General features: G+C 46.1%; 3 protein-coding genes across 3 annotated transcripts; 1 reads left to right on the top strand and 2 right to left on the bottom strand.

Annotated features, from left to right (window-relative positions):
* Positions 1 to 80: 80 nt before the first annotated feature.
* Positions 81 to 5,766, bottom strand: LOC117863571 (ubiquitin-activating enzyme E1 2). Its single transcript, XM_034747357.2, has 6 exons — positions 5,306 to 5,766; positions 4,556 to 4,773; positions 2,997 to 3,791; positions 1,829 to 2,697; positions 1,170 to 1,602; positions 81 to 951 (listed from the first exon to the last, which is right to left on the bottom strand). The coding sequence occupies exons 1-6, from the start codon at positions 5,553 to 5,555 to the stop codon at positions 355 to 357; spliced, it is 3,162 nt and encodes a 1,053-aa protein (XP_034603248.1). The 5' UTR covers positions 5,556 to 5,766; the 3' UTR covers positions 81 to 354.
* A 3,952-nt stretch (positions 5,767 to 9,718) lies between these two features.
* On the bottom strand, positions 9,719 to 12,206 carry LOC117865720 (ferritin-1, chloroplastic). The gene is made up of 8 exons (XM_034749960.2): positions 11,852 to 12,206; positions 11,387 to 11,470; positions 11,184 to 11,244; positions 11,014 to 11,101; positions 10,603 to 10,664; positions 10,381 to 10,446; positions 10,207 to 10,270; positions 9,719 to 10,110 (listed from the first exon to the last, which is right to left on the bottom strand). The coding sequence occupies exons 1-8, from the start codon at positions 12,130 to 12,132 to the stop codon at positions 10,067 to 10,069; spliced, it is 750 nt and encodes a 249-aa protein (XP_034605851.1). The 5' UTR covers positions 12,133 to 12,206; the 3' UTR covers positions 9,719 to 10,066.
* A 2,975-nt stretch (positions 12,207 to 15,181) lies between these two features.
* Positions 15,182 to 16,633, top strand: LOC117864960 (LOB domain-containing protein 12). The gene is made up of 2 exons (XM_034749020.2): positions 15,182 to 15,918; positions 16,011 to 16,633. Exons 1-2 carry the CDS (start codon positions 15,733 to 15,735, stop codon positions 16,443 to 16,445), a joined length of 621 nt encoding a protein of 206 aa, XP_034604911.2. The 5' UTR covers positions 15,182 to 15,732; the 3' UTR covers positions 16,446 to 16,633.
* The last annotated feature ends 763 nt before the right edge of the window (positions 16,634 to 17,396 follow it).

Raw genomic sequence — 17,396 nt, 5'->3', positions numbered from 1 at the left:
GGAGAAGCACTTTGAGAAGCCCTGGGGGCCTAAGCCGCACAAGATGCCACACGCAAATACTAGACTCCCGGAAACAAAGATTCACACTGGTAACACGCATTCATGTACTAAAGATGGGCAATATTTAGTGATAACAGTACACCATGCATTAACTATCAAGATGTTATGCTTAAAAATTTCATAACGGTGGCAACCAATCCCCGTGAGAATTCTCAACCAACTCTACCCAGATGGCAGCATGGGAATCAGCAGTAATGTGGCTTAAAACACCAACAACCTAGTTCACAGTCGCTCATGCGACAACTTCAACACTTGACCCTTCTGGCAAATATCGACCAGGATCATACGAACTCTTCAGCGGAAGTAAACTGACACAAGAGGGATGTCCACATCATTGTCATCGTCGTCCTCACAGGCCACCACGACATCCAGGTGGCGGCGGTATGAGGGCACCTCCACCTTGGCCACCTCCCTGGCTACATCAACCACCTTCCTGTCCAGCCGCTCCTTGTGCCTCGGGAACATGGAGTTGTACAGCAGCGAGGTCCCACAAGATATGCTGTACGCGTTCAACCCCTTCTCCTTGAGCCACTCCAGGAGCTCCCTCAGGGTGATGTTGCCAGTTATGGTCCATCGGTCCCACACGGTCCAGGACATGTCTTGGTGCTTGATGGTCTTGGGTGGAACAGGCTCCGCAATGGAGAAGAGGGGGATTGCGAGGTTCGCAAATGTGTTGCGGTAGTCTTCAACCTTGTGCCCGCCAGCGAGGACTTTGTAAAGCTCCAGGCAGACAAGACCAGTGGCCATTGCAGTCGAGGTGGCAATGGCCGGGATGATCCTTCCTGCTATGAACTTTGCCTTCAGCTTGTCAACTTCGGGGATGCTGTAGTTCCTTGCCCGCATGTTAGCAAAGCCAGCTATCAAGTCCATATGGAAATTGGTGTCATCGTCCTGCATATAAAAGTATAATAGCTCAGTGACTCTCAATCTCAATACAATTCACTGAACTTCTGAATATGTAACACATAAGAGTGTTCATTCTAGAGACATGTGGATACCAAACAGACAGCTAAAAGCTACAGTATATGGGTGTAGCAAAACTCTTAGAGAAACATTGAAGTCTTAGAAAAACATTGAAGTCTTAGATGTGATCAATTAGACATACTGACCTTCTCAAACTGTATTGGGTTCATGTGGAATCCTGGCGGCAATGTTTTGGAAATTGATTCCAACTTTGCAATAAGCTCTTCAATGACAGCAGCATCATCAACAGAAGCAGAGGATAGGCTAGTAGCCTTCTCATCTGTCTCTATCTTAACCCCCTGTCTTGGTTGGAAATCAGGTACAATGACCTTGTCAACAGCTTCAGCCAGTTTCTCTGGATTTTTGGCCCAATCAGGTATGGGTATTCCAAATGTCTCCGCCCTTAGTATTGAGGCAGCCAACAAAAAGTTGAGGTGACTTGGGTCAGCAGATGAGAGCTCCAGAGGTCGTGGGAACCGCTTAGGAGCAGACCAGAAAGGAGCACCAGAGCTTGTCATTGCATCTTCAGGGAAGGTGAACGTCAGCTGCTTCACACGGTTGGCGAAATAATCCTCAAACCTTTATAAGCCATCAACAGAAAACAAAGGAGCAACAAATATTAGATTTGTAATCCAACAGGAGCACTGTGAAATGGACAGCATGATCAAATATGAACACACTTTTTCAGCAATATTTCAACATTTCAGAACTTGCACGCACATGGCAATATGTGAAATAAATGTGAAAAAGAAGCAGTTCAATGCAGCTAAGTTACAACTGTGCAGAAGAGATAGACAGAACTTACTTAAGACGAGCCCAGGTAATACAATCTTGGAATGTCTCGCACTTGTCTCTGTCAAGGCATTCAATAACTCGCTCAAGTTGATCCCTAGCCTGTGCATCACCAGCGGTTCTTGCAGCAGTAGCATATCCACTAGGATTCGACAGGAACGCATTTACCTCAGTGGGAGTCTTCTCAAGTAAACCCTCAAACTCAGACCTTGCCCACGTTAGGCAGTGATCAATATTATGAGGAAATGAATGCACAGTGCACATAGGTGCCTGTTTTTCTGGTGGATCTCTGGATGCCCCGTAGTTTTCTGTTAGGTGGGGAATGACCATCTGTGTATTGCACTTAGCACCCAGAGTCCCCGATTCAAGAAGTGGTTTCTGGAAATATACGCATCTGGAGTCAATGTACATTCTTGCAGTCACATTGTCCAAGGCATTGACAACAGCATCCAAGCTCTCCCAAAAGGCATCATTAAACACATTTTCAGTCTCAGGACTTGCCCTGTTCTGAAGGGCCTCAACATGAAGCTTAGGGTTAATTGTCATAGCAGCAGTGGCAGCAACCGTGGACTTGGGTTGCCCAATGTTCCAGTCACGGAAGAGAAACTGGCGACTGAGATTGCTCTTTTCTATAACATCGTCATCTGTCACTGTCAGTTTCCCATTCTCACTGCAAGAAATGCCCATTAATGCAAGGTTCTTCAAGAATTCACATCCAAGAGCCCCAGAACCAACCATGAAGATTTTTGACTGCTCCAGTTTCTTTTGAAGCTTAGCCCCAAATACACTAATTTGTGCATCATATCTACTATTTCCAGGCTTCAAATCACTGGGCTCCAACGGTTCAACAGGTAGAGATTCAACCGAATCAAAGTAGAAGAACTGCGAAAAATCAAGACAGCACATTAATATTAAAAAATTTCAGCAAACATATATTCTCTTCGATCAAAATACTGACTTTTTTTACTTGTAACAGTCTTCAAGGAGCGACTTTGCAACTATTTTCTATTAGAATAATCTAATAACTTCTGATATTACAAAGTATTCAGCAAATCTCATGATCTTCATGTTCATGTTCCAAACTAAATATTTTAAAGTTGTAGACAGTCAATGTCTCAAATGTTTAGCTGGATCTTGTATTAAATGTTGAGCATTTATAACAGCAGGGAATAGATTCTAACCTGGTAAAGCGGGTGGAATTTTCCTGAGCATGCTTTAACAACCTCCTGACCAACAATACCACCAAACATTGCAGCCATAGGATTCAAAACAGCCCTGGAACCACTTGCGAAATGCTGCAGAAGCTTTTTGTCAATTTCTTCAAGCTTACTATCACCAAGACTTTCATTAATACTAATAGCAAAATCTATCAGCTTTTTTGCATCGTCAGCCGAACCAGCAATAGGGAATCGCAGCAACTCAGACCTAAACTTGTCAAGAGCTTGGAAGGCCAAATGCAAAAGAGGTGGGCGGTCAAACTTGGAGAAATCACTCATGAGAAATTCTCCTGGCTCCTTGATTGCCTCCTTCAAGGTTTTGAATTTAAGAACCTTGGGTGGCTTCACTTGTGTGACAATACCACCTCTAATGTAAGTGCCATATGAGGTGGTGTCTTCTTCTAGAGTAAAAGAATAAGGCCTAGCACTCTTAATCTTTCTTGGCTTTCCATCATTGAGCTCAGTCATTCCATGCACTTCAGAGAAAACAACTAGATCACCATCCTGGAACTCCAGACGCTCATCGTCCACACAAGAAACAAGTGCTGGGTTGTCATTGCTGATTGATGCCACGATTCCTGTATGTGGCTCCTCACCATCAACATCCAAAACAGTAAACTCAGGACCAAAATCACAGAAAACACTGCCGAAAAGACCACGAACTTCCGATTTGATGAAAGCAATTGGTGGCTGATGGCTATGACAGTAATCATCAAATTCAACAGCTTTTTCTATGCTGATATCAGTAAACACCACGGCCTGTAGGTTGATCAGGAAATAATCAGTTTGAGTCTTTGAGAATAAGGAGCAGGCAAATATCTACCCAGTCTAAATCAAGAAGCATATATGAATATATTCCATAAAGCACCATAAAATAAATCAACTATATTTTCAAGTAGAAGCCTGTTTGGGAGAGCTCCAGCTCCCATACTATGGAGTTTATAGGTTGAAATAAAGTGGTTCAAGCATTTATTTTTAGTCTAATCTAAAACAGGACGTAGATGACGCACCATGTAAATACCTTCAATCTATCACCCAACTCCAGCTACTAACTCATGGAACTAGAGACGCTCCCAGATCGACTGGAGCTCTCCCAAACATACTCTTAAGTTATCATGCAAAAATAATTGCCATCACTTGAAACAGGTACATGGCTTTGAAATTTCAATAAACCTAGACAGACAAATAAAACTTTTTGCAAGAATACATGCTGATAAACCATATTGTAGTTTTCTACTTGATGTTTCTACTGAGCAGTTGGCACAATATAATAAGGCCTTTTGAGTCCATTTTTACAATGCGTGTTTGACGTGGAACTGTGTTCTAATTTGTATTCTGAACATAGAATTCATCTTTCAATATATTATGACTCATGACAAAATTATAACCATAGGAATTTGTACCACTTTTGTATCACAGAATTAAAATTTTAGCCTGATTGTTGGTCAAGTTCCAAAGCCTAAACACGTTCTTTTTTACAATACACATCTATGCACACCACAGATCATTTCATGCTCATGTACCTGAAAGTTAGAAAGCTGCTCCTTGGTCAAATCACCAGTTATGGTAGAGATGATAACAGCATTGTTAAGCTCCTGAAGCTTTGGAACACAAGCTTGAGCACGGTTTTGACCAACATCCTTCTCAGAGAGGAAGAAGTTGCTTGATAAGTCCCATAGGTCCACTTTGCCATCATCATGCAAGGCTACAGACTTGACACCCGCAAGGACAAGGTTCTTTGCTGCAGGAGTTAAGAACAGGAGATAAGGCAAAGGCCTTATAAAACTGAATAATCTGAATTCTCACAAACAGAATAAAATTCACAAGCTAAACAAGATGTACCGAACGCTATACACAATATAAGAACTGGCAGCTTCAGGATGAAAAATTAGGGAAAATAAGTTAAAAATTGATGGTTTGAAGATCGAAACATAAATTGGAGTGCCCGCAGTATAGAGTCTTATTAGAAGACAATTGCTCCTCTTTTTAGAGCTTACTGTTGTACAAGTTCAGGTGATGTTGAAGTGTTTAAACAATCATGGAACTAAATCAGTGTGATGAGCAATCAAGGCATGTCCTGATGGAGATGAACTAAATTAAATCCCAAGGAAAGGATCAACTTTTGGATGGTAACACAACGAATATTTTGATTTGCAAGATCAGATCGAGCAAGGACTATCTCACAGTTTAGCACTGTATCTACTTAATTTATTATGATGAGCAGGAGCAAAAAAGGTCAATCAAGTTTCTCCGTCCCTGGAGGCCAGACATACCGATCTCAGCGCCGAGTCCCTGTAGTCCAGAGACGAGGACGTTGGAGCCAAAAAGGCGCTTCATGGTCTCGCGTCCGTAGACGGCGAGCTGGCGGCTGTGGAGGTCCTCATCGATCTCGGGCGCCCTGGCGGCCATCTCTCCCAGGAGCTCCTCCTTGTCCTGGTCGGGTGAGGGGGCGGCGGGTCGGGGGGCCTTGTTGTGCAAGTCCTGGACCTCGCCGGCGTCGACCCCCCGCTTCCGGGGAAGCATATAGAGTAGGAGGCCGCCGAGGAGCCCGAGTACGGCGGCCGCCGCGAGGAGGTGGGAGGCGGAGGGCGGCACGGGGAGGCGCGTCAGATCCAGGTCGCCCGGAGGGCGGGAGAGCGGCGGAAGATCGGGTCGCGGTGAGGCCGGAAGCGCGACCTAGGGTTGTGGATTCGGGAGGAAGAGAAAGATTTGTGCCTTACCCGCTCAGCATCGCTTCCATGCTTATATAAAAGCAATGCGAGTAGGTTGTTTACGACGTGTCTCGCAAGGATACTCGCTTCTAAATACAATCCGGACCATGTCAAGCACGTATTCTAAGAGCTAGGCGCATACACATGTTATAGATCCATGTGATATTGTTATTGTTTCAGCTGCAAACTCTAATGTTGCTACTTGTCCCAATACATCATTGGAAATAGAATTGAACATATATGCAAATACCTATTGGTCTTGCGCGAGCTATGCAGAGTAAGGGTGTGTTTGGTTGGGCTGTGATTTTTGAAAAAGCTGTTGTGAGCTGTGAGCTGTGGAAAAACAGCTATGAGAAAGCAGTTGTGGGAAAAGTCGAAGGCCGTTTGGTTAGAGCAGATGTGGCTTTTGAATAAACTGTCGAGTGGACCCTACTTTATCATGCACAGTCCACCCTACTCAACTCTCTCCCTCTCTCACTGACAAGCGGATCCAGCCCCTTCTTTTTTCTCCCGCTGGCTAGATCAAGAGGCCCTCCGAGGGGGCGGGAGAGATGGTTGGACAAGAAGCCGGGGTTGACCGGTGGCGCCCTCGCCGGTGGTGAGTCTCCCCCGCGAAGACGAGTACCCGAATCGACTTGTCTTGGCATGGCACATCGAAGGGCAGTGTCATCGACGCGAGACGTTGACCAAAGGTGGCTAGCGGCTGCGACGGCCGCACGATGCACGGACACGGTGGCGGCGCGGTAGCTCCAACAGCGCCGGCAACTCAAACCCGGACAAGAACTTGCTCAAAAGCATGTACATAGGGTCAAGCATCTCCTCCTCATGCTCTCATCCCCACGCACAGCTCCAGCATGCTCGTCCCAAGAGCTCGGTCTGCGCCGCCATGAGCCTGCCCACGGCGCCCGCACAGGCGAGCGCTACCTTGGCAACGAAGTGGGCCGCCGCTACAACCATGCCCCTCGCCGCGGAGGCGGAGAGCGACGAGGCAAGGGATGCGGCTAGGGGCGGCCGATGGCGGGGTGCAGGTGGCCGGGGGCGGTGTGGTGCGTCGGGCGGTGGGCAGTAGGCCGACGGACAATGGGGTGCGCCGGACGGCGGGCGGCAGGCTGCTTGGGGCGACAATCGGGTGGGGGATGGTACAGGTGACGGGGAGTGGACGGGAACAGAATGGGAAAAACGAACCGGTATCCTCCATAACTAATAGCAGGTGGGTAATTTTTTGCCCCAAAAGTAGCTGAAAGCAGGGGGAAAGGTGCTTTTTGATTTTGTACTAGAGCAAAAACAGCTTTTGGCCTAAAGCACATGTGGCTTTTAGGCCCTTTGGTTGGCTTTTAGCTTTTGCAAAAGCAAAAGCAGGTTGGAAAGCCCAACCAAAAGCATCCTAAGCTGGGTTGACGTGGATCTCCTTGGACTTGTCTTCATTCACAACTTCTATGGTCATTGGCGGTGACTTGGATGATCCATCAAGATCCCCATAAGCTGGACGCCTCTAATGAGGGGAGGACCTATGCCTTCCAAAGGACATAGTTGTCCCGGATGAGCTTCTCAGTAACTTGAGGATCAAGAGGTGTTGTTGGGGCACTGGATGTCGATGCCATGACAATAGATGCACTCTAGAAGAAGAAAGCTGATTTGTGAAAATTTGGTAAAAATGGCTGCTGGCTCACCATCAGTTCTATATTTATATAGAGGCAATGCCTTAACAATAATACGTATTGCTTACAACGTTTCTTACGAGGATACTATACTCAGTTCTAAATACAATATATCTCTATATCTAAACTGAGAACGTGTCAAGCACGTGTTGCAGAAACTAGGCGCATACGCATACACTGTTGGAGGTATGCCCTAGAGGCAATCATAGAGATGGTGATATTCCATTTGTATCCATAATTTGTATATTGTGTTCATTGAATATCCATTAAAGGCTACTTGAATTGATTTGCAATTATGTGAATTGTATGTGAAACTCTTTACTTGTATGGTTATTCTAAAGTTGTCCCTAGTCGGAGTTCATGTGAGAACACACATGAATATTAGACTAGCACATGTATTAGTTGATGACTATGTTTCACAAGTCATGGACATGGAGATGTTGAACTAATAATGTGGACACATGTGGAGACATGTGTTAGGACTGACCCAACACGAGAAGTAGTTCTCTCTTTAAACAACATATACGCTTTGTCCTTAGACCTGAGATTGTCGCATGTATTCTAGATGTGGATCGACCTACTTAGGGGCTATCAAACGCTACGCCGTAACAGGGTAGTTATAAAGGTAGCTTTCGGGTTTGTCAAGAAGCATGCTATGAGACATGGTCAATCAAGATGGGATTTGCCCCTCTCTGATTGAGAGTGATATCTCTGGGCCCCTCGAGTGATCGGATCCGAAAATGCATGGCCATGCTACGTACGGTTAAGAGTTAACCTACAAAGGGATTCCGAATCACAGGATCGAGAAAGAGCGGTCGGCTTGAAGCTAGACCAAATATCGTGAGGCAAAGGGAATAGTATGTATATTATGTTGTGATGGTTCGTCTAATATGATCTTCGTGTGCGTATAGGAGTTGGCACGTCTTGCTAGAGGCCGCTACCGACTATTGGGCCGAGTAGGAGTACTCGGGCCATGTCTATACGTATCCGAACCCATAGGGTCACACACTTAAGGGGCAAGAAGCCCAATTCGGATCTGATCCGAGTTGGATTAGGTTTAGAAGTACTAATGGGCCTCGGACCCAGAGGCCCATCAGGAACCTCTATAAATAGAGGGGTGGGGGCGCCCTAGGGTTTACACCTTTTGGCGAAACACACTTGCCGCGCCTCCCACGCCCTCGCCTGTTGCAACTCGCGGATCTAGTAATCCGGCTTGCGACGCTTCCTCCCTGCACGTGTGGATACCTTGGAGGTGTTGCGCCTGCAGCACTTGGACGAGCCATCGACGAGCCACGACGAGCCGCGGTACCGGAGGCGATCTTGCTGCACGTGGACGAGCTGCTGAGGAGCTGCTGGACGTGATCGACTACGTACGACTACGTGATCGTCTTCACTGCACCGACGCATATCTACATCTTCCGCACCAGTAGTGCGTCGAGTGGTAATCCCGTGATCCTTATACGGCAGTTCTTCCTGGTTATACGCAGTAGAAATTTTGATTTGCGCTAGTGTAGCCTACCTCGTATCCCAACATACACATGTTATAAATCCATGTGCATTGCCTTTTACAAAGATCAAACTCGTACTTTAACAAATCTCACCTTGAATTCGGTGGCCTCTGCAGCTTCAGTTCAGGCTTCAGCTCTGGCCTAGGGTTTTGAGGGCGAAATTGTAAAAGCTGTCGCGGCTGGACCTGTTCTTTGTGTGGGGAAGAAGAGGCGGCCCGGCAGCCAGAGACGTACTAGTAGCTTCTCGTGGCATTGACAGGTGGGTCATGGGCCCACTTGGCAGTGTTGTGCTTTCCTTGCAGGCGAGGAGAGGAGGGAGAATCTAGTTCTCTCCGCCCACAGCCCAGCAGGCAGCTCTCTCTCGGAAAAAAAAAAGAATTGGAGGCTGCAAAGTGGGCTTATTGTGCCATGACACGTGGGCCCAATCATTCTTGGCGGGCCCGTTCAGTTGCCGTTTGCACAAACGATTCGAGAAATTCGTCCGCCAAACGATTGTTTCATCAATTTGCAAACAACCAACATCCATATATAGTTTTCCAAAGAGCATGTTGCCTGGATTTACTACTAAGTAATAACATATATAGGCACCAGCCCTTGACTGGCAGATTCAGATTTCCAAAGGAAAAATCATCTGCGCGGCACATCTGGTACTCAGCAACAACGATCGTCTCCATAGCGCTTGCAATAAGGTGTCGCCAACTTACACTGTTACACAGACAGGTTCAGTTTACCAACTCAGCTGCTCTACAGGTAATAGGTTCCTCAGCCTCTTGAGCAGACAACATTTGAGCCACACAAAAGAAAAGGAGTAGAACCACTTCAGCATGTATCAGCTGAGAAGGGGTACCATTTATTCATCAAGATTGCAACACATATCGCCATGTTTTATTTCCAATAATCCCAAGGGGTGGCAATGGCAACAGAGCACCCCAAACCACAGCAATAACATCACAAGTTCTACTGCTTTTCAGTGCATCATGTTCCCTGCAGGAGGGCATGGAACCATCTACGCAACAAAAGTCCTACTGCTACTACAACCCTACACCCAATGAAAAAGACCCTCACCCAGCGCTTGGTTACCCCCGCTGCATAACTTGGTCATCTCACTCCTCTTTCCTTGAGCACCTTCCAACCCTACTCCATGGTGTTTCCTTCCTTCAGGCCTCTTCCTCAAGCAGCTTCTGATCAAAGTGCCACACCCCTGCACCCAAATCATATACATCTCAACAAAATCAAACAGGGGGTATATGCAAAGGGGTATAGCAGATGAAAGCACGATGTTGAACAACAGACTAACCGTGCCCCTTGCCCACTCTCCTCAGCTGGGCAACGTACTCGGAGATCTTCTTGATGTCTTTGACCTTTCATGGAAGTGCAATTTTTGTACAGTCAGAATCACTTAAGTGTTAAGTACAGGAAAACACGTGCAAAATAAAATAGTGCTCTGCATAATTTGTTTGGTTGCTTTTACCTGATCCGCAAGGAATTCACTCTCAACGAAGTCTGTCAGCTGAGGATCATTGCACCTTGTGGCCACCTGTTAATTACGGGCAAAAGTTCACTATATGGCTTGTATCGACTATAAATAAGTTAGTCACTTTTATTCACTTCAACAAATTTTCCAAGTAGTACTATTTTGTTAAGCCTAACCAAACAATATTTCTCAGTAAATAAGCATGTGAAAGCAACTTACAGCGTGCAGGTTGTGCAGCTTCTCATTAACCAGCTTTTCCAGAGCCAGAGCCAGCTCCATAGCTGAAACCAGACAGAAGGCACAGATCAAAACATAGCTATCAGATTAGCTTCCAAATACACCACACGTGGACAAAAGGCCGATCCAAGTTACTACCAAGTTACAGCCAGCCTTCTATTCTATAAGTCAAGTTAATCACTATCAGTGTTTCAATCTACTACTATTATTATCAATACACTGAAAGCCAGCTCATACGACTAGACTCAAGTTGCAGAATAAATTCCTTGTCCACACTTTTCCCTGCTCAACTGAGCATGCAGCCAGCAGTCAGGCCCTTACTTAATATTTAGATCCCACCCCCTACTCAAAAGCTAGCATCACCAGATAAGCAGCAAATGCACGGCAACTTACCATACAAAGCATCGCCTTTCTCAGGGTGGTCGAACTCTGTTAAGGGTGTGACAATGGACTGGAGCCTCACCCTCCCTCCACGTGTGTTCTAAAGCACAAGGAAACACACAGCATCAGTAACCAAGTATGTTTGAAAAGAACATAGCAACTACGGGCAGTGGGGTAATTACTTGGTACTTCATGAGCTTTTCAGCGTGCTCCCTTTCCTCATCACTTGATTCCTTGAAGAACCTGTAGAGATGAACCCACACAAGAACATCATTGAAGGGAAGTTTTTTTTTGTGTAAAAAAAAGCACCAATAAGATAATTAGTTCGGACATGATGTGTTCATGTGTTGCTGACTGAGGCTCGCGAAATGAAACGACGACTTACTTGGCAAATCCCTTGAGAGCGACGTTGTCACGGTCGAAGTAGGCGAAGAGGGAGTGGTAGGCATAGGAGGCATTGTACTCCACACTGCATGATTCAGAGTCAAATGGATGTCATATTTGGTTGGATCCAAATCAAATTGCATATACGGCTGGAGTGGTTTACATCTTAATAACACTAAAATTAGTCTAATGTTAAGCCTTATCAACCAATTGCACCCGATTCGATTGAAACAAGGCAACAATTTGAAATGCTTGCACAATAATTTCGCAGACAGCACACACCAGGTTAGAAGCAGAAAATACTGGATAAACGGATTAGGTGAGGAGAAGCAACATCAATTTACAGACACCGAATCTTAGGGTATTCGTCCGAAATCCAAGGAACGATTCCAGAATGAAACCATACAACAGAATCCGAAAGTGCGAGTGAGCAGAGCAGAGCAGGAGCAGGAGCAGCGACGCTTACTTGATCTGCTCGTTGATGGCTGCCTCGCATTCGTCGACGAACTTTTGGCGCGCGAGGGACTTGTCGGGTGTCTGGGGCACGAGGGAGAGCTCCCCCTTGATCTCCTCGAAGGGCTGGAAGACGACCCCACTGAGCACCTCCTTGCCCTTCCCGGCGGCCCTGCAAGCCGTCCCAATGGGCGGCGAGACGCGCGGCGCCGCCACCCTGACGGAAGCGGGGGCTGCGGCAGGTGCAGACGGATGGGCGGCGGCGGCCGGGGACGGGGAAACCCTAAGCATCATCTGGGTTGGTTGTGGAGGCCGGTGGAAGGATTGCGGGAGGAGGTGGAATGGGGTGTGCGGTGGATCGAAGACGGAGGGGGGAAAGGGATAGATATAGGCGCGTGGGCCTCGCGGGCTGGCGCCACGTGGACGGCTGGGATTGGGCGGGCGGGGGGCGATATTTTGGCATGGTCGTGTGCCTCTGCTGGTGGGCCCGTCCCCGTCCTTTGCGGCAACAATAATAGCAGTCGCGTTGGGTAGTCGTGTGGCGACCACGCGCCTGACAGCGTACGACAGGAGATAAGATGGGCGTGTGGAGGCCTCACGCGCGCTCTGGACCAGTAGCCATCCCTGTCATCCCAGTAGCTACCGCTACTCGTTGTTATCCCAGTAGCTGGCCTACTCCACGATTTCTCTGGACGGCCCATGATATGGTGGGCCCATTCAATTCAGCCAGCCCAGCCTAGCCCACCCCACCCCACCCCACCAAACCAGAGACCACCATCTGCAAGTGGTTAACTTTTGCCAAGGATTCTCTTGAGAATTGCTAACTCGATTCACTTGTACGTACATACATACTTCCCCATTACAGCCCTTATTGATCCAATATTCATATCGCTGATGGGCACCAACCAGTTTCTATTATTCAAACGATTACAATAATGTTTAGAGCAAGTGATGAAAGTTGATTCATCTCTCATTGCTATGTTTGTGGTTGTACATCTCAAGACACAAATAAATAGAGTACCCTGCAGACTGACACTGGCCTGCATTGTAACTTTCTTAGGCATGTGCACATGCTACAGCGCACATTCATCGCAGCCACTAATGCCATCGAGAAGGACGAGATCAATGATATAATAGGTCTTCAAAACTTGCCCAAGTCATTATCTGCACAACATTCTGGTGAGTTTTGCGATGCCATGAATTGTTCTTGCTTTAATTTTTTTAAGAAAAGTAAATGCAGTGAAAATGAACTTGCTTTACTTTTACATGTTGAGTAAAATGAAAGAGTGATACCTGTATACAATCAACAGGGATAAAATATCTGACTGCCAGTACGCCTTCCTTTATGTTTGAGTAGCTAATGGCTTGTTTTCTCAAACATCTATTATCTATGATAGTTGCAGGGCTATTAGACTGAATCTTTTCTTATATAGTCGAAATGTTTGGACATAGTTTTACAAACACCTATCCAATACTACTATTTCTTCTGTGACAGTTCAGACACAGTCAGCTGAATACATGAAAAGGAGAGCTTCAGGTGTTCATGAGAAGTATAATTTGCAACCAGGAAAACCAAAGTTACCAGGAAGTTCAATGTTTAGGTTAGGGATCAAAACAAGGAACATAAAGAAACTGCTTCGTAGCTGCGAAAGGAATTTGCGCGAGATTTGAAGCAAACTTAGTACGCTATGCTTGACAAGACCAAGAAGAATGAACATGATCTTGAGTAGTAGCTATTTTGTAAGAGGTGAGTTTAATGCCTTAATTTTACTTAACTCTTCCTAATAGTGCATATGCACTTCAATCTCTTATTCCTAGTTGAGCATCTGCAGTACCAGCCAACTCATAGGAACAATACGCGGAGCATATCAAGTTTCTTACGGATCCAATTATTCCTTTTCTATGTACATCCTTGATCAGAACATAGAGCTGTATTGAGGCCTTGTTGTCAGATAACCATATCATTACATTCATCTGATTATTGATTGAGAATGGGTATGTGGGGGTTGCATTGGTAGCATGTGCATGCCAGCCGTCCTCATTTACTTTAGTAATCCACATCATCATGTTCATGTGCATCCCCTGTCTATCAGTTCCTCAAAATATAACTAGAGTATTTTTCAGCTTACTTTATAGCATTGGATCCCTAGAAAATATATTTAAAAACCGTAAATTTTTCAGCTTACAAGTGCACAATAGAAAAATCTGTCATGACACAATGCAATCGTCACATGTCCATTGAGCAAGCACTTGGACCTTTCTTTTATATATGCTGTTGGAAACTTACCTGGAAAAAATCTGGGAGGTTTGTAGCTGGAAATAATAAACATGTGTGTCAACTTAGCGTCAGCTTATTAACATGGTACGTGAAATGACACCGAGGTAAATTTGTTAGCACTTGCCCTGGTCCATTCTGGTAGAATTAATCCTGGAGCCTCTGTTGAACCACAGAACTGCTTAGATGTGAACAATTGGTCGTGTTTTGATAGTGATGGATCGAGTTTGACTTTGAATGCCATTCAAAGACTTTGCGTACTAGTTTTACAGAGTTGCCTCACTGTCGGCAAGTGTAATTTACCTGGGCAGCCATGGTTGTACTTGACTGACATGGCATCCATCCATATTAGGCTTCAATCACACCTTTGGAAATTTTGATAGCAACTGCATGTGCACACGCACATTGCAGCAATGCAACCTTCCTTATATTAGAAGTCCTGCCTCCTCCTCCTGGGGACCTTAGCTTATTTCCATCTCATGCATGGCAATTAAAGTGAATTGAAGATGAATCAATCATCGTGCGTGCTTATTAGCTGCTCATATATCATTAATTGACCCCAAACAACGAAACCTCGCAGCATGGCATTGCCTTTGTATTTGTCATTTTCAGGACTTGATGCTAATGCGTGCGTGTTGCTCCAGGCAGCCTGCGACGCCAATTTGTTGTGCCATGCAAACTGGAAACAGATGTGGGTAAAATATAAGGTCGTTGCAGGGTCTGCATCACCAGTGCTGGTGGGCGCCAGACCATATAGTACGTGTCACCCCCACACTTGTCCTTGTTGATGCCACAACTAGTGGAGGTCTACACGATCTCCTTGGACAGCATGCATGTACGATGGATGCATAGCAGGCTTGCCTCTATCCACACCTTACACTAGTGCATTGTTAACACACCACCCGCATGCTTCTACGGCTTGTGCAGCATGGGTAGCCACTCCTGCTGTTGCAATGCACGACAAATCCCTAATCCTGCTCTTGTCTTGGCCTTGTGCAGCATGCATGGGTAGCCACTCCTGACCTACTGCCTACATACGTGTCTGCTTTCCTCGTCATCTTAGTTTCATATGCATGGAATAAACAAAAGCAGTGCAACTCTGTCGTTTTCTCTTGCTCTCGTGATCATTTTATATTATGATATAATGAGGATTAAATTGAAGCGGCTGTGGTCGATGTAAAAGATGGAACGGTGGAGATGAGATTGGGAGAGAGGTGACCGTGTGAATGTCTAGAAAAACAATGCAGACATCCACATGCCATTAATTTCCCTGTGTTCATCCTAGTGCATCCATGCTTGGTCCGTCCTGATTTAAGCTGTGTTAATGAAGGAGAGATAAAGACTTCCTCGGTTGTATATGCTGCGTGCCACCAATGCAATCAATCTTCTTGTTGCTGCTATATACAGACAAAGAAACATGCATGCTATGATCCAGCATTCCAGCAGGAAGGAAGCTCATTAGCTGATAGATCAGCATGGCAATAGAGTACTAAACACATATCTGCTTGTTCCTCTGGCTCTATAAAAGAGGAGGCTCTGCACCTAGCAGTCTCCCCCTTCCCTTCGCCTCCCTTCATTGCTCGATCGCTCTGAAGCCCTCCCTGTCAGGCCTGGTTGCCATGGCCGGGAGCGGAAGCAGCAGCGGGAGTGGGAGCAGCAGCTCGCCGTGCGCGTCGTGCAAGCTGCTACGGCGGCGGTGTACCCAGGAGTGCGTGTTCGCGCCCTACTTCCCTCCTGAGGATCCTCACAAGTTCGCCATCGTCCACAAGGTCTTTGGCGCCAGCAATGTCAGCAAGATGCTCCAGGTCCGCCCCTCAATTCTCCGCTGCCCTGCCTTGCTCTTATGGATCGATTCCATGCCTCCTGCCCCTCACCCATCGATTGTTCATAACTTCAGGAGCTGCCTGCTCAGCAGAGGGCAGATGCGGTAAGCAGCCTGGTGTACGAGGCCAACGCACGGATGAGGGACCCTGTCTACGGCTGCGTCGGTGCCATCTCCTACCTCCAGCAGCAAGTCTCACAACTCCAGATGCAGCTCGCCCTCGCCAAGGCTGAGATCCTCTGCGTCCAGATGCAGCACGATGGCCATGCAACTGTTTCGTCACCACCATCAGCAGCATCGCAACAACTCGAGCGAAAACAGCAGCAGCTCATGGACTGCGAGGCGTATGGTAGCCTGCTCATGCAAAACGGCCTGATGAACACGTCGTTCAACAGCACTGCCGCCGCTCATCAGCAGCAGCAGATGCTGGCCGGCAGCTTAGGTTCCGCGGGGAACACTGCAATGATGCTGCAGGAGGCGTGCCTCAAGAAAGAGTCTCTATGGACATGAATTATATGCATTACTTCCATTCGTCGATAAGAAAACCTTGTCTCTGTCCACTTCTGTAATTTTCCAAAAAATATCACCATAATCTGGCCATGCATGATTCCTAATGAAAGATTAAGAGTTACAAGACAAAACTGATGTATCTTTCATCATAAGTTAAAAGTATTGTCCAAGCTATAGTTGCATGACAATGCAAGTCCCAGTTTGTTTGCAGATAGGATCGATCACGAAAGCCCTTTTCAAATCACGCCCAAGTTGAATGGCTGCCACGTCGAGATGGAAGTAGATTCCTAAGCTTTCTGCATAAGACGTGTGTCCATTGATCTGCTGGGTTGCACAAGGGCTGACCTGGCTCCGATCCACAAATATTAAGAAACCAACAAAGACAAACCTAGCTAATTATCTGCTTCTTTAATTTGTTCAAAAAAGAAATGAGCTGCAAGTATTATATTATATTGCTTTGATGGATCTGTTAGAAATGATTCGTGGAGGCTAATAAGTGCTTTAATTTTTTACTATCTATACTATACATGTCGTTTCTTTTGGCAATGATTGCCTTGGTTTTGGTTTTCATATACTGTACTGGCTGCCAAGGTGCATGCATGCACGAGGAGGTAATCTAGGACAGCCACAAAAGTAGCAGCTGTAGCCCCCACTTTGCCCTGCATTATAGCAATGCTTGTATAAAAGTGATGACTTAGGCTAGGAAAATGTATATGGTGTTCAGTTTGGTTTGTATCAGTTAATTTTTTTGAGAGAATGTGCAGTAGTTACAGTTGCTTTTAATTTGTTTGTCCCTTTGAACACTTGTGCTTGTTGTGAGGACGTGTCTCATCTTGCAGTAAGTATATATAATTGTGAGAGACATCATTGGATCCAAGTCCAACCAGTCGAGTGATCCTGCAGGAATGATTATGTGGTTTGATATGCGTGAGGAAGTACGAGCAATGACAC

Source organism: Setaria viridis, chromosome 7 (genome assembly GCF_005286985.2).
Source record: "Setaria viridis chromosome 7, Setaria_viridis_v4.0, whole genome shotgun sequence".
Classification (NCBI taxonomy): domain Eukaryota; kingdom Viridiplantae; phylum Streptophyta; class Magnoliopsida; order Poales; family Poaceae; genus Setaria; species Setaria viridis.
Note: the sequence above shows the minus strand (reverse complement) of the source record. Positions and strands in the feature narration are given on the sequence as shown.